Source organism: Molossus molossus, unplaced genomic scaffold (genome assembly GCF_014108415.1).
Source record: "Molossus molossus isolate mMolMol1 unplaced genomic scaffold, mMolMol1.p scaffold_m16_p_3, whole genome shotgun sequence".
NCBI classification, from domain to species: domain Eukaryota; kingdom Metazoa; phylum Chordata; class Mammalia; order Chiroptera; family Molossidae; genus Molossus; species Molossus molossus.
Window position 1 is genome coordinate 81,683,109 of NW_023425366.1, and position 23,333 is coordinate 81,706,441.

Sequence of the window (23,333 nt, forward strand, 5' to 3'; positions counted from 1 at the left end):
GACGGTAGGAACCAGGTGTGTTTCCATTCTCAGTGTACATCTAGGGCGTAGCATACAGCTTGCAGGGCACGTAGTAGGAGCCCAGCCGTGCTTACTGAATGGATGAAGGAAGGAAGAATTCAACACAATAATGAGTGACTGAATAAGGGTATGAACAGGAGCGCCGTGGTGCGAATAGTGGAAGGGGACAAGGGGCGACCCGCAGGCCCAGCTTCCCCGGGAGCTCGGAGCCCAGCGCAGCGCAGCGTTCTGGCCGAGGCGAGGGGCGGGACGCGCTGAGTTCACGGGCGCCGGCGGCCCGGTGACGTCATCACGCTCGCTCTCTAGGCCACGCCCGGGATTTAGTAGCGCCGGCGCCGCCTCGGCTGTTGTGGTGGCTGACTGGGGCTTTGAGGCTTTCTGGTGCCTTCGGCACAGCGCAGGCCGTGTGAGGAGCGGTCCGGCCCCGGCCGTCGTCCCCGAGGCCCGCTGTCCTCATCGTTGGCCGTCAGCCCGCAGGCCTGGCCGCTTCCCGGCGGGGTGACCAGCCCCTCAGGGCCATGTCCAGGCCGAGCAGCGTCTCCCCGCGGCCGCCGGCTCCTGGCGGCGGCGGCGGGGGTGGCGGCGGCGGGGGCGGCCCGGCTCCGTGTGGCCCTGGGGGCGGTGCCCGGGCCAAGGGGCTGAAGGACGTCCGTATAGATGAGGAGGTGAAGATCGCCGTCAATATCGCCCTGGAGCGCTTCCGATATGGGGACCAGAGAGGTGAGGCTCCGGACCCGCCCCGCCGCCCCCCCCCTGGCCGCGGGCCGAGGCGCCGCCGCGGGGGCGGGAGGAAGGCCGGCGGCGGGGGCAGCCCCCGGGGCGCGAAGCCGGGCCGCCGAGCCGCAGCGTTGGTGTTGATAAGCCCCTAGCTGTGTTTTGTTTTCCCCAAGGAAGGTGTGGTACGTTTAAGCCGCACGAGAACAGCGGGAAACCAGACACACATGCATTGGCAGTGTGTGCTCTGTCCGAATCCTAGAAGCATCGCTCGGCGCGCAGAGACCGGGCTGCGTGGGAGGGCGCGGGCTGCACCCGCCGAGGGCGAGGGCGAGCCGGCGTGTCGGCCGCGCCGTGCACCGCAGTGCACAGTGCGGGGCGCCCTTCGCACTTGCTGGCCAGGTGGGGGCCCCACCTGGAGGCTTACGGACTCCAACGGGAGGACCCGGGCAGAGGGATTCTGAGCTTGCACCGAGCTACAGCCTCCGCAGTAGGTCAGTCCGTTTGGAGCTAGTGCAGTACGAAGCCCGCGGTGCTGAAGGCCACGGAAACGGAGATGGGTGCCGAGCGTTCCTACTGCTTGAGCTCCCCTCACTGTGGAAGTAAACACACGTGTTGTCAAGCAAGCAGGGACCGCGTTAAAACAGGAACCGCGTTCATCAGTCATCTACCAGCTCGAGATTCCAGCACCATAAGTAGAATCTTTGGTGAACCTTCAGAGTCCTTGACACACTTAGGTTTCGTTTTTATTACCACAACTGTGGTAGACATTCAGTGGCTATTGGATATCTACTTTTCACATGAAATAATACGTTTGATTATGTACTTGTGTGATTTTTTTTTCACATTTCATATCTATGTATGCATATTGAAGCACCTTGGAAGAAAATTGCCTGTCCGCAAATGGTAATGTGTGTTTTTTTATTTTTATTTATTTTTTTGTAGAAATGGAATTTCCTTCTTCTTTGACTAGCACCGAACGAGCCTTTATTCACCGTTTGAGTCAGTCTCTTGGTTTGGTCTCTAAAAGTAAAGGGTAAGCTGATAGCTTTTCTTATTTAAAGAAAATTAATGATCAAGAAAAGAGAAATGATTCTGACTACATTTAAATAGTCAATACTATTTCTAGAGTCACATTCTTAATTGCATTGTATGTAGATACACTGATTCATGTCTGTGCCAAACTCAGCTCTTTCCTTTTCCTCCTATCTCCCTTTTTGTTTGGTTTTCCCTAGGAGCAAAAAAAAAAAAGTAAACTGGAAGATGTAAGAAAAAATAGTTTTGAAATTGAAGTTGATTATTTGAAAAAAATACTTTATTTCATGGAAACTAAATTTTTTTTAAAAGAATGGATGGACTATTACTATTATTAGGCATTTCATGGACTAAAGATAATAAGTATAATTATTTACAGAACTTTTCTCTTTTAATGTTACTCTACTGTAATGATACGATTTAGACACATGTTGGTTTTTTTTTTTTTTTTTTCTTACCAACTCAAGAATCTGATGATTAGAACTCATTAAATAAAATGGAACAGGAGGAAACAGTACCTATTTTTTGAGAATCACTGATCCACAATGGGAAAGGGTTATTTGAGCTTTCCAAATTGAAGAACTTTAAATGCTGTGGAACTATTTTATTTTGAGACTGAGGATGGTAGGATTGATGTATAGCAGGTTTCTCAACATTGGAGCTATTGACATTTGGGACTGGATAATTCTTTATTTTAGAGCTGATTTTGCATTGTAGGATGTTTTAGCCTTTAGATACCAGTAACACCTCCATCCCCAGTTGTGACAAACAGAAATGTTTCTAGACATTGTCAAAATGTTCCCTGGGGAGCAAAATTACGACTGGTTGAGAACCAGTGCGGAGGTGGGGATTAAATTTTAGCTTGCTAGTTTTTAAGTTAAGAGAAGGAAAACAATACTTGATTAAGAAAATATATTACTAAATAAATAGTAGGAGAGTTCTAAGCCTTAGAATCTAAGGTGACATTAGCTAATTTAGGTATGTCTTTGCATATGAATGTCCACAACAGTGATACATTACTGACAGGGGATTTAGCTTAGATGAATGTGCATTTTGAACATCACTGAGGCCAGTGCTGGTACAGTGGCTAGGTTCCTGAGCACCCCCATATTATAGTCCTCTGTGTAGGTAAAATACTGTACTTGGAAATGAAAATAGAGTACAAGGTCATAGTCCTTTATCCAAAAACACCTGGGTCAAATAGGTTTTGAGATTCAGATTTTTCTGATTTTAGAAAGGTATAATTTCAATATGTTATGTAATACTCCTAATAAGGTGTAGGCATCACCTTTAATCACATTAATATTTCTAATGGAAAATCTGTTAATATTCACACTAAGATAAATAAAGACTAGAAATAGCCTCATGTTAATTTAATCAGGCTTTGCTGCCAGTTGAAGTTGCTGCAGACTTACAGAAATCTTTCAGAGCTGTTTGGATTTAGGAGTTGTAGGTAAGAGGTTGTGAGCCTGCATTAGAAAACATCAGTTATAAATGCATTGTTCTGCAGCTATACCATTTCTGTGGTTAAATAGGTTCTGAATTCTGAACAGTTAGCTTAGAAATGACAATTAGAAATTATTCTTAGAAAAGTAGTCCGTTAAGATAGGCTACCTCTGCTTCTGTTCAGTAGCATGATCGTTTTAAGAGATGGTCAGGAATGGAGAAGGGGAGAGCAAAAAGAGGTTATCAGAACAGGAAAAGGGGATAAGGAAACACTAAGAGACAGAGAGAGGAAAAAGGAAAAGAGATGCTAAGGGAAACAAGGCAACCCTGCCTACTTATCCAGTCCCTAATATCAGTATCCAATGCTCCCCAATACCTCTTATGAAATTCCCTAGCTCTTTTGCTTCCCTTTTTTCCTTTGAGCAAATTTAGTACAATGTTCATCTAGTGATCCTTGTGATTTTCAAATGCCTTTTCTTCTTTTCACATATATAAATAACTAAATCACTTTGAGTATACTTCTTAAATCTTTTATTTTCATTAATTTGAGAATTTGTGCCTGACATATTTCATGGGTTTTTCTGTTCACCCTTGAATAAAGATTTTTTTAACCTCCTAATATTAACTTCATTAATTTAAGAAGTTAGTTTTTTTTTTTTAAATGTTTTATAGATTTTTTTAGAGAGATAGAAATATCAATGTGAGAGAGAAACATAGATCTGCTGCCTCCTGCACGCCCCCTACTGGGGATCGATACAGAAACCCAGGCATGTGCCCTGACCAGGAATTGAACCGGGACCTCTCAGTCCAGGGGACGACACTCAATCTACTGAGCTATACTGGCCAGGCAAGAAGTTAGTTTTTCTGCTTTTTAAATTTTGTGCCTGGTATTATTGTTCCTTAATACTTATTTGAGAGAGAACCTGGTGAAGAGGAAAGGTCAGGAAACGTTGGTTTTACTCTCAGTCTTTCACTGCCTTATTCTCTAGCTTTGGTCATGTCCCTTAAACTTTTTTTTTTTAAGACCTATTTTTTTTTTTTAAGACTTATTTTTTAAAATGTAAAATTTGAAGGAATTAATTTATTTGTTTTAGTTAAGATTCTGTGATTGTTTGAGTTTCTTTTTTCTTTTCCTGCCTGTTTTTTTTTTATCCTCACCCGAGGACATTTTTCCACTTTTACTCAGACAGAGGGGGGGGGGGGGGAGAAAGAGAGAGAGAGAGAGAGAGAAACAGAAACATCGACGTGAAAGGGACCCATCGAGTGGCTGCCTCCCGCATGACTCCAGCCAGGGCTGGGGACAAATCGCAATGAGGTACGTGCCCTTGGCCGGCATCAAACCCGCGATTCATTGGTCCACAGGCTGATACTCTAACTGCTGTGCCATACCTGCCAGGGCTATTTTGAGTTTCTTACAAGGTTTAGAAAACTAGATTCTGTGTGACAATTTATAATTTTTTTCTGATCACTTTTTTTTTTGCTTTCCCATCTTTCAAAATGAAGCCAGGTGTTTGGGATTTTGTTTTTCATCTCCTCCTAAAGAGTTGAATTTACTTTGCAATTGATTATTTTTGTGTAATTGTTCATCTTTTGGTGAAAATACTGTTGTTGGAGTAACACCTGCATTTTGTGTTCTTTATACTAAAGTTTTTTTTGGAATTATAATCGTTTTCCCATAATTAGGGTATAATTTCAATATGTTATATAATACCACCTTCTTAGAATTTCTTTTTTGCACAACTGAGGTCAGTGTTGGTTTTAAGAGCACACTTTTCTGAACAAAACAAAATCTCTTATTCCAAGTTAGACAAATGAAAATTACAACATGAGCTTTATTAAAAACTTGTGGAAAGATAAATTATAAACTATATAAAAGTAAGTTTTCCAAGTATAGCTTACTTACTACTGAAGTCACTGCTTAATAGATACCCAAGTGCTCTATTCACCATGACCAGGAGGCTCTACCCTACAGGAAAGCCCGCCTTTTCAGACTTGGGTTACTGCCTTCCTTGCGTTTTGCCATGAAAGGTTTGCTGCACTCCTATTTTCCCCTAGCTAAAATAGGAAAAATGGGTTAAAAGTGATGAACTCTTCGGTGAACTTTTGGATGTCCATTGAAAAGAAAAAGCTTATGATGCCCAATAATATTAGTTAACATTTATTAAAAGCTCTTCTGCAACAGGCATGTTCTAGGAGCTGTAAGTAGATTATAATTTAATTCTCACCATCTTATTCAGTAGGCTCTATAATTAACATCTGGTATCTGTATTACAGATGAGGTAATTCAGTCTTGGAGAGGTTAAGTAATTTTCCCAAGATCACACAGAGCAAGTGGCAGAGTCAGGATTTGAACGTAGTTAATGTTTAATTAATTTTTTATGTTCACAGTGAGTTCGTAGCAGTGTCCTGGGAGCTGTGAGTAGTCACAGAAAGAACAAATTTACTACAACCATAGTGTCCTGACATGAAAGCAACTGTTTAATGACAAAGATAACTAGTTGGTTTATTAATTTTTAGTATTTGTAAAAAAAAAAAAGTGCAAATTAGTATGATGTAAACGTTAATAAATTTGCAATTCTCTTATAGTATTGGGGAGAAAATGGTTTGGAGTTAGATCTTTTCATCTATCTACCTAACAGAAGTATAAATTAAGGAGTTATGATATTAAACATTTACTGGGCTTAATATGCATGTGTATTAGTTATTTAGAGTTATTAGCTCCTTGGTAGCTGTGAGCTTTTTAAGTAGTCATGTTAGATTTTGATTCCTTAGTTGATCTTTTAAACTGTTTACAGGTTTGGAAAGCGGGGAATAGTGATACGTATGGTTGTATTTGAGTATCTTAAATATTCAGTTACATGCTATGTAAGTTGATAAACTGATTAATATTAAAATTGCATCTAATTTGATTAGTCATATCATCATTTTCTTTAAAAGGAAGAAGACATTGAAATGACAGTATTTCATCATAGCACCTGTACCCTTTAAAGTTAGAAGTTATGATGTTCTTATCTATACTTTCCATGCATTTATTTTTATACTTAAAAATTACATATGGGGCTTGTATTTTATTATATTGAAAAGTTCATGTGAATTTCTGTTATCTAGTATCTTTTCCTCATCTTGTTGCTAGTTTCTAGTTAATATTGCTTTGTAAAGGAGACTTACGGTTTTCATCAAAACATGGTGTCAGTTACTTTGGAATGAAAACATAATGAGGATATCTCAATATGTTAATTTACACAGTAGGACAAATCTCTGATATAGTGAATGTTTCTGTCCACACACTGAAAAGGTGAATATTTTACCAAAAATAGTGTCACTGTGGTGCTGAATGTGGTAGGAACGAACACTAGTAGCCACAGGTAGAGTCTTTTACTAACACATTAGAAAACTATCATGATGATATCTTTCTGCCCACCATTCATGTTCACACTAATTTAGTAAATTTTCAATGGTAATGGCTAAGTATTCACACCTGCTTAGTATGAGTTATTTTTATACATACAATTTGAAATGTATATATTTATGTCTGTGTAAATAATTTTATAAAATTACTTTTATACATAAATGCTGTATTATTTTTTATTATGCATTTCCATTATTAGGAAAGTTTCAATCTTACCCAATATTCTAGGTGTGAGCTTACTGAGGAAAGAGGACATTTTACTCAATTTTGTAATCCCAGCTTCTAGCCTAGTGCCTGGCAGACAGTAGGTGCTCAATATATGATGAATGAATAAATGAATTTAAAAAATTAAAGTAGAAATAAGCAAAAGTGTCCTGAGAGAATAAGAAAATGAAAGCATCTTGGAGCTGATAGAAATAGTAGAAATTTTAAAAATGAACTAGTGTACAATGTGCGAAAAGTGCAATGATTTACTTTTGATCATATAACTATTTAGTTGTTGAAAGAATATTACTAGCTGAACACAAGCCTCCTACCTCTTGCTTTAGTGCTCATTTCAGTATACTTCCTGCCTTCTGTAGTTAAAATTTTATGCAATAAATGGCACCAAAGGGGAATGAATGATTGAGGCTACGGCAGCTGTGCTGAAGTTTCAGAATGTTCCATGTACAGAGAATATCTCTAGAATCCAATAATTCCAATTAACTGTGGAAATGACTAAAATTGATAAATCGGGTTAAGTTTAATTATTTTATCTTTTTGCCATCATTTAAGCATCACTAAAGCACTTGTTAAGGAGAAGATGATAACATAGAAAGCTTATATAGTTTATTAAAGAATTCCAGAAATTAAAAAAATTGAAAGCCTCACTTTGAAGTCTTAGACAGCTAAGACTGTATACATTAATCCCCAGTTACATATCATTCTTATAGTGAACATGTTGAAAATTTTAAAATCTGATGAAGATTAGGAAAATCAGGCATGTAATTTCCTTTGTATTTGTGGCTATGTTGCTCATTCCTATAATATGAGAGTGCCTTAACAAATGGTAAAACATTTAATCAAATATTTTGGGTGAATTTTTTTAAAATATAAGAAATGATATTTTTTCCTTACTATAATTATAATAATAGCTTTCATTTATTTAGTACTTATTCTGTAACAGATACTGCCCTTAACATACATTATCTTATTTAATCGTATGTATGCCTAGTCCTTTGAGGCAGGTATTATTATAATTATTATTATTACAATTATCATCTTACGCTCAGAGCTATTAAACAATATGTTTATAGTCCCACAGCTAGTAAGTAGTAGAGCTGGGATTCAAACCCATGTCAGTGTGTTATTTACTAGTACTACTTTGAACTATATTATAGACATATATTATTAAATCATTCAAAATATATTTAGACTTCCTGTGTGTTTAACATGGTCAGTCCTGGACCAGTTGAAGAAACAAATATTCTTACATCAGATAATTTAAGAACAGTTATAAATCATCATTACCTTATATTTGAAGGCTAGATCCAGAATCTTTGAAAAATTTTTTTTCCTCATATGCACTTGAAAATTCTTATCAGTAATGCATAAATCACATGCTTTTTTGGTCCAACCACTAAATTTGGCACTCTTAATAGGTTTTCATGGGAGTGTGACATTACCAGCATACTGTGGAGACATTCAGTGGGGTATATTAGTCTGGAGAGTGAACCATGACATTTTTATTACCACTTTTAGATTCTGTTGTTCAGATTGTTTTTCCCCGCTCTGTATGCTTCCCAGCATGATTAAACTGTTGATGTTTCATACACCATGAAATCTGCTAAGACAAACTTTAACACTTGTGGGTAAGTAAGCCATTTTTACTGACTTAAAATTGGATTTGCAGCATTTTAAAATTTTAATTGAATGTGGTCTTGTGGCCACTTGAGCACCACAACCCTCTCTGAGTTTATTTTCACCATCTTCTCCCAAATCATTTTGATTTTTTTCAGTGTCTTGCTTGAGATGTGTTTTCTAAGTAGGCGTACATCATATGTGAAAAAATTAACTATATATAGTAAATAAATGATTTTTATTAATATTCAGAAAGGGAGCAAATAGATACCTAACTGTGAAGAAGAAAGATGGATCAGAAACAGCTCATGCAATGATGACCTGTAATTTGACTCATAATACAAAACATGCTGTTAGGAGCCTAATTCAAAGATTTCCTGTCACCAATAAAGAACGTACTGAACTTCTGCCTAAAACAGAAAGAGGAAATGTGTTTGCTGTTGAAGCTGGTATGTATTTTCTGGGGAGCTTCATGTTTATCCTATTATTTGATGACTGTTCTTTTTTCGTTTTTCATTTATTTTTAAAAACTAAGGTGAAATAAGATTTTCCGATTTGAATAGTTGTAGAAGTGATTAAGACATAAAAATTCTGTAATGAAATGCAGTGTTAAGGCATATCATAAAGTTAGACAAGTTATTTTTTTTAAGTGTCATAATAATAGCTACCATTTATTGAGCACTTACTGTGTGCTAGGCACTGTACTAAACTCTTTATATAAGGCCTCATAGCAACCCTTTCCAGGTAAGAATTTCCCTCATAGGTGAACAAACTGGGACTCAGAGAAGTTAAATAATTTGTTCAGGGCCACTCAAGCAGCCAATAAACTACAGAGCTGGGATTTGACTACAAGGTATAGACTTTCTTATGTTATACTGCCATGACATGCTAATGAGTGAGATTTAGAATTGGGTTTTAGCTTCCAGTAAGAGACAGGACAGTCTTCAGTCATTAATTTGCTGAAAGGTAGATAACATATTTAGGTTATAAAATTAAGTTGTACTTTTATTATTTGAAAAAATAACTTTCTTAGTTAGAAAATTATTTATTACCTAAAGTGACAGAATGTTTATAATTTTCAGTCTGTTGGAGTAGGTTTTCAGAATGCAGAAAATACATGGTACTAGATATCAAGGAATTTAAGTTTTAAATACACACATGCAAAATATTTTGAATTATGTGAAGAATATAAATAGAATATAAATACATCATGGCTCTTTTTTTGGTCCTCACCTGAGGACATTTTTCCATTTTTTGTTCAGATAGAGTGGGAGGGAGAGAGAGAGAGAGAGAAAGAGAGAGAGAGAACACCATCCACGTGAAAGGGACACATTGAGTAGCTGTCTCCTGCACGACCCAACCAGGGCTGGGGACAAACCACAACCGAGGTACATGCCCCCAGCGGGAACCGTACCCAGGTCTCTCTGGACCACAGGCTGATGCTCTAACCACTGAGCAAAACCGGCCAGGGCCATCACGGCTCTTTTTTATTCCTATCTGTTTAGGTAAGTGTATATGTTGGCTAAAATGCTCAATTAGGAAATTTGATAAGCATCAGAAATTTATATTTACACATATATTCAATTTGATCACATAATCTTACATGTTTAACTTAAACATATTTTTTTCATAACATGTTTCCATGTTGTACATAACAGATTTTATAAGTAATGCACATTGTTTCCTACTATAAAATTTCAATTTTCTGTGTCATTGATAGAAACAAGCCTGAAAATTATTTTAAGATATTCTGTTTTATTTTTAATGGTTATTGAACAATTGATTTTTGTTCATTTGTCAATATTATGCACTGGAAATACTTTTGAGGAATTTGCTTTCTAAATAATACCGAAATTTGTAACGTATTCCCTGATAATATTAAGTATAGGAGTACAATAGTTGAGGCATTGCTTGCTAACTTTATGTAGACTGAGCAAAGAAACACTTGAACAAAATTATATTAAAAATTATTTATTTTGTTTTTAACAGTTTTTTAATGCTGATCATAATTTTTTTTTTTTAATTCACTTTCAAAGAGAACCGGGAAATGAGCAAGACAAGTGGGCGACTCAACAATGGCATACCTCAGATTCCAGTGAAAAGAGGAGAATCCGAATTTGATTCTTTCAGGCAGTCTCTGCCAGTGTTTGAAAAACAAGAAGAAATTGTTAAAATAATTAAAGAAAATAAAGTAGTTTTGATTGTAGGAGAAACTGGTTCTGGAAAGACTACACAGGTTTGTTTCCTTATGGTTTATAAAAGAAAAAATATTTTATCGTATGTCATAGTTTTATATTAAATTTATATAACATGTATTTAAAAAATTTTTTTTGTACTTTTTAAAAAATCTTTATTGTTGAATGTATTACATATGTTCCTCATTTTTCCCCCATTGACCCCCTCCTCCGCACTCCTGCCCCAATCCTGCCTTTTCCCACACTGTTGTCTGTGTCCATTGGTTATGCATATATGCATATAAGTTCTTTGGTTTATTTCTTCCCACCACCCAAACCCCCTTCCCTTTGAGATTTGTCAGTCTAGCAACCTATTTGTACTTCTTAATCCCTCCACCTTTTCCACCCATTCCCCTAAACCCCCTCCCATATGGCAACCAACAAAATGTTCTCTATATCTACGAGAATGTTTCTGTTCTGCTTCTTCATTTTGATTGTAGATTCATTTGTTGATAGATATGTATTCATTGCCATTTTGTTTGTTCATATTTTTTATCTTTCTCTTCAAAAAGACCCTTCAACATTTCATATAATAATAGTTTGGTGATGATGAACTCCTTTAGCTTTTTCTTGTCTGGGAAACTCTTTATATGGCCATTGATTCTAAATGACAGCTTTGCAGGATAGAGTAATCTTGGTTGTAAGTTCTTGTGTTTTATCACTCTGAATATTTCTTGCTACTCCCTTCTGGCCTGCAAAGTTTCTTTTGAGAAATCAGCTGACAGTCTGATGGGAACTCTCTTGTAGGTAACTAACTGCTTTTCTCTTGCTGCTTTTAAGATTCTCTCTTTGTATTGAACCTTTTTCATTTTGATGATGATGTGTCTTGGTGTGGGCCTCTTGGGGTTCATCTTGCTTGGGACTCTGTGCTTCCTGGACTTGTATGTCTGTTTCCTTCACCAAGTTAGGAAAGTTTTCTGCCATTATTGTTTCAAATAGGTTTTCAATTTCTTGCTCCCTTCCCCTTCTGGCACCCCCAAGAAGTGAATGTTGGCATGCTTGAAGTTGTCCCAGAGAGGCTTCTTACACTATCCTCATTTTTTTGGATTCTTTTTTCTTTTTGCTGTTCTGATTGGGTGTTTTTTGCTTCCTTATATTCCAAATTGATGGTTTGCTACTTGGCTTTACTTACTGTACTACTCAGTCTGTGTAAATTATTCTTTATTTCAGATATTGCCTCCTTCATTTCTGACTGGTCCTTTTTTATGCTCTTGAGGCCCTCACTAAGTTTGCTGAGGTTCTCACTGAGTCCATTGAGCATTCTTATAAAGCAGTGTTTTGAACTCAGCATCTGTTAGGTTGCTTATCTCCATTTCTCTTAGTTCTTTTCCTGGGGTTTTGTTCTGTTCTTTCATTTGGGACCTGTTTCTTTGTCTCATTTTGGCTGCCTCCCTGTGTTTGTTTCTATGTATAGTTTAATGAGAAATATGGGGCTATCTGAGACCAGATGCTGCTTGTTTGAAAGAATTTAGGAAAACCTGAAGCGGGATCCCAGAGAGGCCAATCCTATGGTTAAGCAACTGGAACAGCTTGGGTGGGCCTGAAAGTTGGGTGGGGCGGAGCCCCAGGGAATCACCAGGACGAGGCAACCAATCAGGTGCTAGAGCCCCAGATATGGCGGCTGTCTGCTGGCCTAGTGAGGGAAGGGCTCACCAAAGGAACTAAGGCCTCTGACAACACGTTTGTCCGGGAGAAAGCCCCCTCTCCAGCCTTCGCTCCAATGCCAAACAGCCCAATTCTTCCCTGTATGTTTCTGGCGCCCCTCAAACTGCCTCCCCTCTGAGCTTAAAGGGAGTGAGTCCGATAAGTCCATGCACGGGCCCTTTAAGAGGAGCTGCCTGGGGCTCCAGCCGCCTCAGCCTCCCTGAACCTCAGTTCCCGCTGGTTTTTCCAGCCAGAAGTTATGGGGACTTCTCTTCCGGGCACTAGGAACCGTGAGCAGGGCACCTAGTGTGGGACGGGGACCCCTCAGTCCTCAGGGAGGACCTTTCCAGCCGAGATACCCTCTTGATTCTTATCAGCTACACATGGATGTGGGGCTAGTGTGTCGTGCCTCTGCCCCTCCTACTAGTCTCGATGTGGCTTCTTCTTTAATTCCATAGTTGTAGGACTTCCGTTCTGCTTGATTTCAGGCGATTTTGAATGATGGTTGTTTTGTAGTTTAGTTGTCACTTTGATGTGGTTGTGGGAGGACGAGATACTGCGCTTACCTACGCCGCCATCTTGACCGGAAGTCATAATACATGTATAAACAAAAACAAAGAAACTTCTGGTTACTTTAATGGTTATTTCAGAAATAAATTATTACTGAGAGTACGTTTAAGACTTTGTAGAAAGGAAATATTTAAAAAATATTTGTTGACCCATGTTCATCACCATCAAATGATTTTCCTGCACAGTCAGTATCCTCTGGAGTTCGTGTACCTTCTCCTGCCCCGTCATCAGTACCTTTAGGGTCAGAAAAGCCCAGCAACGTCTCTCAGGACAGAACAGTTCCAGTCCCTATTGGGACTGAATGTTCTGCACGTATCAGACAAACTGGAACTTCAGCTCCATCTGTTATTGGGAGTAATTTGTCCACATCAGTAGGGCATAGTGGTATCTGGTCCTTTGAAGGAATTGGTGGCAATCAAGACAAAGAAGACTGGTGTAACCCCGGGATGGGAAATCCTATGATTCACAGGCCGATGTTTGATCCAGGAGTATTTTCACAGCATTAAGCAATGGAGTGAGAGAGTACAGGAATTGTAAGTCCTTCTGGTACTTTCCATCAGCATGTTCCTGTAGGATATATGGAGTTTCCTAAAGTTGGGGGTATGCCTTTTTCTGTATATGGGAATGCAATGATTCCTCCAGTTGCACCTATCCCTGATGGTGCTGGAGGACCCATATTTAACGGCCCTTATGCTGCAGACCCCTTGTGGAACTCCCTGATAAAGATGGTTTCAAACTCCACAGAAAATAATGGCCCTCAAACAGTGTGGACTGGACCCTGGGCACCTCGCATGAACAGTATGCATGTGAACCAGCTTGGCTGAGGAGGATCAGCTTGTTAGCCTGCAGATTCCTTTTCATTCAGAGGATATCACAAGTGGCCGGAAAAAAAATTTTATGCTCCCAAATCATTCTGATGTGCTTGACTGAAGTGTGTAGGCTTTTTGCAGAAGTTACTAACTGACCTATTTTCTGTGAACATTTGTGACTGCCCATTCCCCATCATCATCCATTTTATCTTAGAATTTTTCTTATTTTTCTCTCCCTCTTCCCCTTTGGATATAACTTTCTGTTGAAGCTGTTCTTTGGCTGGTTGGTGTTAGTACTGTAAACTGCTTCTGAGCATACACAGAAATTTAGCAAAATTATGTAAACTTGATCCTGAAGTTTTAGAATGGTAAATAAATGTACAATTGTTTACATAACAGAAAAGGTTAAGCAGAAAGTAAATTTCAGTATGTCAGTATAGAGGGCTCTACTTTATGTAGACTTAAATTAATGTGAGATATGAACCTTCATATTCAGAAATCTGGATGTTTCCTTCATACATTACACTATTAATAAGCATAAAAAATATTATTTTTAAACTAGTATATTGTACCTTCATTTAAACAAATGTGAGGATGTGATTTGGCATCAGTGGGAGAAATGTGGACTTTGGCTTTTAGTTCAGATTTCAGTTTCCTCATTTACTGGATATAAAGTGCCTGCTATAGTGTTTTATAAATAGCAGCTAAATTAAAAGGAATGTTAATAACAACAAAAAATGTTAATATAAAGACTATAGAATAGAATTAATATGACAAGTTTGACTTGGATGTTTAGAGTCCAAGTACTTTATTATCATGAAGTTTCACTCATTAGGGTGATAGTTTGGAAGTAAGAATGGTACAATGATATGACTTTTTCTTGCTTATGTTCTCTAACATGTTAGTATGTTAAAATAGTAAAAGGACATTGCTTTTGATAGTTTGAGAGAATAGCTAATAAAATTTTACATTCTTTTATTTACAAATACATTTACTTTTGACTATTGCTTAAGATTGTCAATGGTTATATTGGTTGGTTTAAAAAAGTCAATAGAGAACGCAAGGTGGTAAGAGAGGTTGGCTATAAACTTTACAAATTATTTATTTTCACAGAAGTGTAACTCTTTATCTCTGAAACTTAACCCTGTAAAACTATATAATTAAAAACAATGAAATTCTTATCTGAAGACAATATGTAAGATTTTTCTTCAGTATAAATCCTTTTATGATTATGAAATTCCATGGAGTCCAATCTGTCCAGATGTCTTAGATTGTTATAATTGTTTTAGCATTACAGTAAGTTTTGCCAGTGAGTGTTAATTGTAGTTTCAATTTTATTGAATAGAGATTATGAAAACTTTGGTAAATACAATAAATATATTTTTGTTAAAATCCATTGACTGTCCTTGCTAATAATATTTGTACATTGGAATTATGTATGTCTATTTTCACAACTATGTGTATCATCTTATTAGCTATGAAAAGATACTTGAGAATTTAGTTAGAAATTAAATAATATGCTCTTGATTTTCCAGAAAAGATTATTAATCTAATAGGTTTAAACCTGAGAAATAATTGTATCTTGTTTGAGGGGTTAAAGTAAAATTACTAATGTTTCTGGTCTATGAAATACAAATACATAACTGAATTTAAAATTAATACCGTTAGCCAGTTTCATTTTGCCTTAGTAGCATTAGGAAGTTCAGTGTCTTTTGAATTTTCATTTTCATTATTCATGTTTATTATGTAAAATTTAAACATGTAATATATTACACAGGAAGTGAAAAATTTCTAATTCTCTTGCCACACTCCCTCCCTGCGTTATTATCAGAAACTTGGAGTATATATGTTTGTTTTCTGTGTGTGTGTATGTGCTTGTTCTCTATACCGCTATATATTGTTTTTTAAAACAAACATGGGATAGTGTTATACATATATTTTGCATTTTGCTTTTTTTTCACTTAACAGTAATCACTTTGTGTAAATAAAAACCAGTTTTTTATACACAATTATTCTAAATTGTGTAAACATTTTTTTCCCTGAAAGAGTTCATAAGAGACTGAAAGTAGTTATTTTTTGGGAGAGGACTATTGGCAGTGGAAGGGGGTGGGAAAACTTACTTTTACTTTTAAATATTTCTGATCTGTTTGAATTTAATTATAGAAAAGTATCTGAAATCCTGGTATTAGGCTATTTTTTTTTTTAATGCTTTTCACTGTTAAAAATCCCAATGAAATTTTGATTGTGATTTCTTTGACTTTATGGAATAATTTGGAGAGAATTGACATTTTTGTAATACTGATTATTTCCATTCAGGAATATGTCATATTTATTTGTCTATTCAGATATTTTATGCTTTTCATTAGCATTTTATAGTCTTTGTATAAACTTCACTGTTTCTTTAAAAAGTATATTTGATTATTTTATTATGTATACTTATGAATAGTTATTTTATATGATTTATAATTAGCTGAAAATTTTTCACTCAACTGTCCCAGATTTGGCCATTAAGTGCTCCTTCCAGTTGGTTCCTGTGTCCTTCAGGCATGACTCCACATCACTTTTTTAGTACTTCCTTACTTCCTGCTACCACAAGATGTTTCAATTGATTTTGAACAAGATCTTTAAAAATAATTTTCCAGCCCATTAATAGCAATTACATGAAAGTTGTTGATTTTATGAATATTTTATATTTGGACATGTTACAGAATTTTTTTAGTTTTAATAGTTTTTCAGTTGATTGATTTGGATTTTCTTGGTATATAATCATGTCATTTTATAGTACTGTAAAACTTGTGTTTTCAGATTCCTCAGTTCCTATTAGATGATTGCTTTAAAAATGGTATCCCCTGCCGTATATTTTGTACTCAGCCAAGACGATTAGCAGCTATTGCTGTGGCTGAAAGAGTTGCTGCAGAGAGAAGAGAAAGGATTGGTCAAACAATTGGCTATCAGATCCGATTAGAAAGCAGGTAAGGACAATTCTCCAGTAGCTTGTCTTTTATCATTCTTAGAAAAGATAAATGTCTGTTTCAGTAGAGATAGAGAATGTATTATTGAAAAGTTAGATGATTCCTTTTATAATATACTTTTGTCCCCAAGCAAAAAAATTAAGGTATTTTAAAAAATCTGTTTATGGTTCTTTTTAAAAAAATATTTTTTCTTTACTGATTTTAGAGAGAGAGGAGGGGAGAGGAAGATAGAGAGAGAACATCATTTGGCTGCCTCCCATATGCCTCCTATTGGGAATGGGGCCCACAACCTGGACATATGCCCTGACCGGGAATCGATCCAGAGACCTCTTGGTGCATGGATCAATGCTCAACTACAGAGCCACAATGGCTGGGCTGTTTGTGGTTCTTTAACAAAATAATTACTTGATAAAAGGCTGTTAGTAATAAAAATTTTGTGAGATTGTCAGGCATCATAAAAATTTTACATTGCTAATAAAGCATACATACACTATTAGTAACTAACATTTGTTAAAGTACATATGAGATTAGCATTTAATGTGATCATGTTTTAATTACATATAATGTAATTGTGTACATTATTTTGGTTTTTTAAAAAGGGTTTCTCCAAAGACACTGCTGACATTTTGCACTAATGGAGTATTGCTTCGTACATTAATGGCAGGAGACAGTACATTGTCAGCTGTGACACATGTTATTGTGGTAAGAATATTGCTGAATTTGCCATACATTTGCGTAAAATTTAAATACATAATTATACTTTTAGAATATAAGTGAGAACCAATTTGTTTTTTGTTTGAACAGGCTATTATAATCAAGTTACTTTTTATTTTCTATAATTGTTAGAAATGAATATTTTATATTAAAGATATTCTTACCAGGGAAAATAAAGTAGGTAGATTTTTTTATTTTTTATTTTTTTCTTTATTGATTTTAGAGAAAGAAGGGAGAGGGGGAGAGAAAGAGAGAGAGAAACATCAATGAGAGAGAACATATATTGGCCGCCTCGTGCATGCCCCCCACTGGGGATTTGGCCTACAGCCTGGGCATGTACCCTAACTGGGAATTGAACTAGTGACCTCTTGGTGCATGGGTCAACACTCAACCACTGAGCCACACCAGTCAGGCAGTAGGTAGATTTTTATTTTTATTTTTTTAATCCTCATCCTAGGATTATTCTTCCATTTATCTTCAGAAAGAGTGAGGGAGGGAGGGAGGGAGAGAGAGAAAGAGTGAAAGCATCGATGTGAGAGAGACACATTGATTGGTTGCCTCCTGCATGACCCCGACCACGGCTGAGGTCAAACTGAAACCGAGGTACATGCCCCTGGCTGGAATCAAACCCCAGACTCTTTGGTCTTTGGATCACTGCTCTAATCACTGAGCCAAACCAGCCAGGGCATAAGTAGGTAGATTTTTAAAAAGTGCTTTTATGTATGAAAATGATACATGCATGTACTTAGACAGAGTTCTCTAGAATGATGAACATTTCCTTTTTTCAGTATGCTTAGTCTTCTCATTCCTCCTTTAATATGTATTTATCAGCCTTAACGTATACTTTATAGTCATTTAACTTCATGGTTAAGCTGCTAAATAACTAGCTGCTGATGAAGAAATTAGATGAATTACTACCTTATTAAAAATTATAAGCTTTTATCCAGTTTGTGTACAAAAATTAGATTAAATTTTATAAAGTTGTAATAAGCAGCTTTTGGAAACTTACTCTGTGTATTTAAACCAAAGGATGTACCTGAGCCCTGATGCTAACAGAAACATATTTAAATAGATTTTGTATATTATATTAAAAGTACATTAAATTAGACTTTACTAATTCAGAATTTAGTTTGTGTGGTTTTATATTCCATGAAAAAGACAACAACCCATAGTAGGTTAATGTCTATTTCTGAATTGTCCATAGTACAAAATTTTCACTAATATCAGTTGGCCTTGTTCACATTCAATTTGAATTAGTGTAAAACCGAGCAGTTCTATAATTTTAAAGACTTAGTCATCCATAATGTTTTAACTGTTCCATGGTTTTATTTTTGTTTCTTACAGGATGAAGTACATGAAAGAGATCGATTTAGTGATTTTTTACTTACAAAGTTAAGAGACTTGTTGCAAAAGCACCCAACTTTGAAACTAATTCTTTCTAGTGCTGCCTTGGATGTAAATCTCTTTATAAGATATTTTGGAAGTTGTCCAGTGATATATAGTAAGTTAAATTGTAAGGTTTCTTTTAGCATTTTTACAAAAGAATACTTTTTGGCATGATTATATTATAATAAGAATTGGGGAATGTTCTGAAGTAGAGAGTATCCATTTCTGTTTTCTCTGAGATATGCTTAATTAGTCATTGCTCCATATTTTTATCCTTTTCCATCTATACCTCTTTGCTATTGTGTTGTGAGGCCAATTCTCTAGTCTTAAAAGGAAATATTCTTTATTTTGGCCCTTTATTCCTCTTTAAATTCTGTCCTACAGCTTCCCCTTCCTTTATTGCTTGGAAGAGTAGTCTATATTCCCTTGTTTACTTCTCATGTACTTCTGAATATGCTGTCACTTAAGTTTTGTCCTTGTCCTTTAATCAAGACTGGTTTTGCCACCAGTCTTTAAAAAATTACTAAATTTATCTTCAAAAGTGGAGAAAGTTGTGTGTGTTCACCTCAATGATATAGTACAAACATATATAGGAAAAAAGTTCATAATTGCCTCTGTCCTCTTGTTATTTAATGTTCTACTTTTCCTGAGATTGGTTGATGTTAAAGCTTAGTGTATATCCTTTCTCACCTTGTCCATGCTCATATAAGATTTGCAAATATGTACATATGTATCAGGTTTACAGAAATTGGTTTTGCAGAAATGAGCACATACATTATTTTGTAGTTTACTTTATTTATATGACAGTACATCATGAACAGTCCTCTACTTTTGTGGTTCCAGATGTAGTTCATTATTTTAAGCAGCTGTTTTAATATTTTATAATATGAAGGTACAATGATTTATTTAACTATTTATTTATTTTTGGTTATTCAGATTGGTCCTAGATCCTCCCTCTCCCCTACTATAAACATTGTTGTAATGAACAATCTTGTATGTATATCTTTATACACTGGTGTTCTTATTTCTAAGGATAGGCTCCTGAAAATGAACTTGAGTAAAATAATGTATCTATTTTTAAATTTTTTTTTTTTTTATCCTCACCCAAGGACATTTTTCCATTTTCTGTTCAGATAGAGTAGGAGGGGGAGAGAGAGAGAGAGAGAAACATCGACGTGAAAGGGACACATTGAGTGGCTGCCCCCCACATAACCAACCAGGGCCGGGGACAAATCGCAACAGAGGTGTGTGCCCGTAGGCAGGAACCGAACCTGGGTCCTTTGGACCCCAGGCTGGCACTCTAGCCGCTGAGCCAAACTGACCAGGGCTCTATTTTTAATTTTAATGGGTTTTTCAATTTTACTTTCTCAAAAGTCTGAAATGATTCACATTTCTGCAGTGTATAGGGCTGTTAATTTGTGTGTTCTGACCATTATTGTTTTGACACTAATTGCCAAGCCTGTTGTTCATATTTTATATAAAAATCTTAATTAAATTTTCTGTGTTTTTCATGATTGGTCCCCCTTTCGTGTGTGTGTGTGTGTGTGTGTAATGCTCAGATCCCATAATTTATTTAACAAACTGCCTTCTGAGATTCAATTTTATTATAGCTTGCACTTTCTTTTGTAGTCTCCTTTGTGGGTTTATTCTTCTATGTAGTACTTAAATATTGGTATTTTCTATGGTTATTTCCTTGATCCATTTTGTTTTCTTCAATCACCCTCCCTTCCTTTCTTCCTTTTTCTTTGTTTTTCCTCTTCCTTTCTGTTCTGTGCTGCACTCTACGAGGTACTAGAAATGCACAGTTAGTTTCTCTGGAAGTTCTCATTCATGCCCTTCCTTGGCTTCTACTTTGTTTTTTACACCGATGACTCTTGAATCTTTATTTCCAATTCAGACTGCTCTCCAGAGCTTTGGACTTGGATATCTTATAAGCAGCTCACTTCTAATATGACCCAAACTGAATACTTAATGTTTCTACAAAATCTTTTCTTATGTTGCTTGTTTTGATTAATCATATCATTGACCTAGTCACCTAACTCACAAATCTGTATATCTTTCTTCTCGTAATAGTCTTGGATGATAAAGCACATGAAATTTATGCATCTGCTAATTGAAAGCTAATTTTGGCACCTCACATTTGACATGTCTAAAACCAAACCCCAGCTCCCACCAGCTAACTCATTTCTTTTTCAGTTTTCCTTGTTACCTCAGGGAATAACCTGATCATATCCACTTTTCTAAGTCAGAAATCCAGTAACTGTGATTGACACTTCCTTATCATTTTTTTATCCTCACCTAGTGACATTTTTGCATTTATCTTCAGATAGAGCTGGAGGGAGAGAGAGAGAGAGAAACATTGATGTGAGAGAGACACATTGAGTGGCTGCCATCCACACGACCCCACCCGGGGCTGGGGACAAACTAAGGGCATGCGCCCTTAGCAGGAACTGAACCCGGTACTCTCTGGTCTGCGGACCGACACTCTAACCACTGAGCAAACCCAGCCAGGGCCCTTTCATTTCTTCATATCCAATTTAATGCTGAGTTCTGTGGGTTTACTTTCTGTCTTTTTTTTTCCATTTTTACTATCACCAGTCTCATTCAAGTTGTCCTCTTTTACCTGAAATACTGGGATAGCTCCTACCTGTTCTGTTCTGTCTACTCTGCTCTCTTTTAAATCCATTTTCCATGGTGTAGTCAGAGTGATCTTTTTTGAACTGGAATTCTGATGATGTTGAACATTCTTCTGAGCTTAAAACTTTGAATGACCCTTACCATAGGATAAATACCTAAACCCTTCATAAGACTTAATTTATTTCTCCTGCCTCATCTTGAACAACAATCCTCTTCTTACTCCCCTCTTCTATGTTCCCCTGAACTTGAAACTAGCTTGGTCTTTTCATGCTCTTTCACACAATGGGGACTTTGCATGTTTTTCCACATAGCTTAATTATTTTGTTTACCCCCTTCTCTTAGTCCTCATTTTCTTAGTGAGGATGCTTTTCTTTTTTTTTTTAATCCTCACCCGAGGACATTTTTCCATTTTTTGTTCAGGTAGAGTGGGAGGGAGAGAGAGGAACAGAGAGAGAGAGAGAGAGAGAAACATCGATGTGAAAGGGACACATCGAGTGGCTGCCACCCGCACAACCAACCAGGGCTGGGGACAAACTGCAACCGAGGTACGCGCCCTTAGCGGGAACCGAACCCCGGTCTCTCAGGACCGCAGGCCGACGCTCTAACCGCTGAGCCAAACCGGCCAGGGCGAGGATGCTTTTCTTAACTCAGTAACTCCCCCCCATTAGATATTGTCATGATATCTTGTATTTCTCTTTGATAGGAATTTCTCACAGCTGTATTTTAAAATTTAATTTTTATATGATTGGGTTAAATGTTTGTCTCCTCTGCTAGCTTGCAAGCTTCAAGAGGTCAGGAGGTAGCTCTGTTCCTCTGCTTACCATTTGTATCCCTGGTGCCTAGCATGATGCCAAACACATGATAAGTAGAGAGTAAACACTGGAAAACGAATATGAATAGTTTTCTAAAATAAAGATCAGAGTTATATTTAAAGGACAATAACATGAAGATCACTTGACCTATGGAATTGCTTTTGGATTTAATACATTCATTAACTTGGGATTCTCATGGTTTTTTTGTGAATTATCTCTGAGATGCAATAACTTTAAAAAAATGTATGTTATTTAGTACAGGGAAAACCATTTGAAGTAAAAGAAATGTTTCTGGAAGATATTTTAAGAACTACTGGATATACAAACAAAGAAATGTTAAAATACAAAAAGGAAAAACAGCGAGGTAAGCTTATTATCAGACACATATAAAAAGAAAATTGTTGACTTTTTAGAATACGCCAGTATTGTACTATAGAGGTACAGTTGGACACTTGGAAATGTTTCTGTCTTGTGTATCATTGTGTAACATTATATTAGAATATTATCACAAATGTAACCTTTACATTCTGGTTTATGCCAGAAGTTATAATCCATAGTGAGGAATTGAAAGTACATGCCAGTGATTACCAGAGAGAAAGGGGAGTCGGGGGAGGTAGAATAGGGTAAAGGGGGGATAAATGGTGATGGAAAGAAACTTGACTTGGAATGGTAAACACACAATACAGTATACAGATGATGTATTATAGAATTGTACACCTGAAACCTATTTAATTTTATTAACCAATGTCACTCCAATAAATTCAATTAAATATAAAAATATAAAATTTAATTTAAAAAAAAGGGGGGATGCCAGAATTTGGGAGATTGTGTGTGTCTGTATCCAAAGATTCAACCACTGCCCTGGCCAGTATGGCTCGGTTGGGCAGCATCCCATCCACTGAAAGGTTGCAGTTCAAATCTCGGTTGAGGCACATGCTCAGGTTGCAGGTTCGATAAGGGGCATGCAGGAAGGAGGCAGCTGATCCATGTTTCGCTCTCACATCAGTGTTTTGTTCTCAACGTTGATGTTTCTTTCTCCGTCCCTCTCCCTTCCTCTCTAAAAAATAAATAAATAAATAAAAATATTTAAA

The 23,333-nt window shown here is 36.9% G+C and overlaps 1 protein-coding gene across 7 annotated transcripts in view; it reads left to right on the forward strand.

The window, feature by feature from the left end:
* Positions 1–345: 345 nt before the first annotated feature.
* The window catches only part of YTHDC2 (YTH domain containing 2), a 78,184-nt gene continuing 55,196 nt past the window's right edge, over positions 346–23,333 (forward strand). For 5 of the 7 annotated variants that reach the window (XM_036278975.1, XM_036278976.1, XM_036278980.1 and 2 more), the window contains exons 1-8: positions 346–741; positions 1,681–1,771; positions 8,717–8,913; positions 10,501–10,700; positions 16,527–16,693; positions 17,293–17,395; positions 18,752–18,908; positions 22,499–22,606. In XM_036278975.1, coding sequence (XP_036134868.1) covers positions 540–741; positions 1,681–1,771; positions 8,717–8,913; positions 10,501–10,700; positions 16,527–16,693; positions 17,293–17,395; positions 18,752–18,908; positions 22,499–22,606 — 1,225 coding nt within the window. In that variant the 5' untranslated portion in view covers positions 346–539. Of the gene's footprint in view, positions 742–1,680; positions 1,772–8,716; positions 8,914–10,500; positions 10,701–16,526; positions 16,694–17,292; positions 17,396–18,751; positions 18,909–22,498; positions 22,607–23,333 lie in introns of those variants that run through there. The other 2 variants (XM_036278977.1, XM_036278981.1) reach the window with 2 other exon arrangements.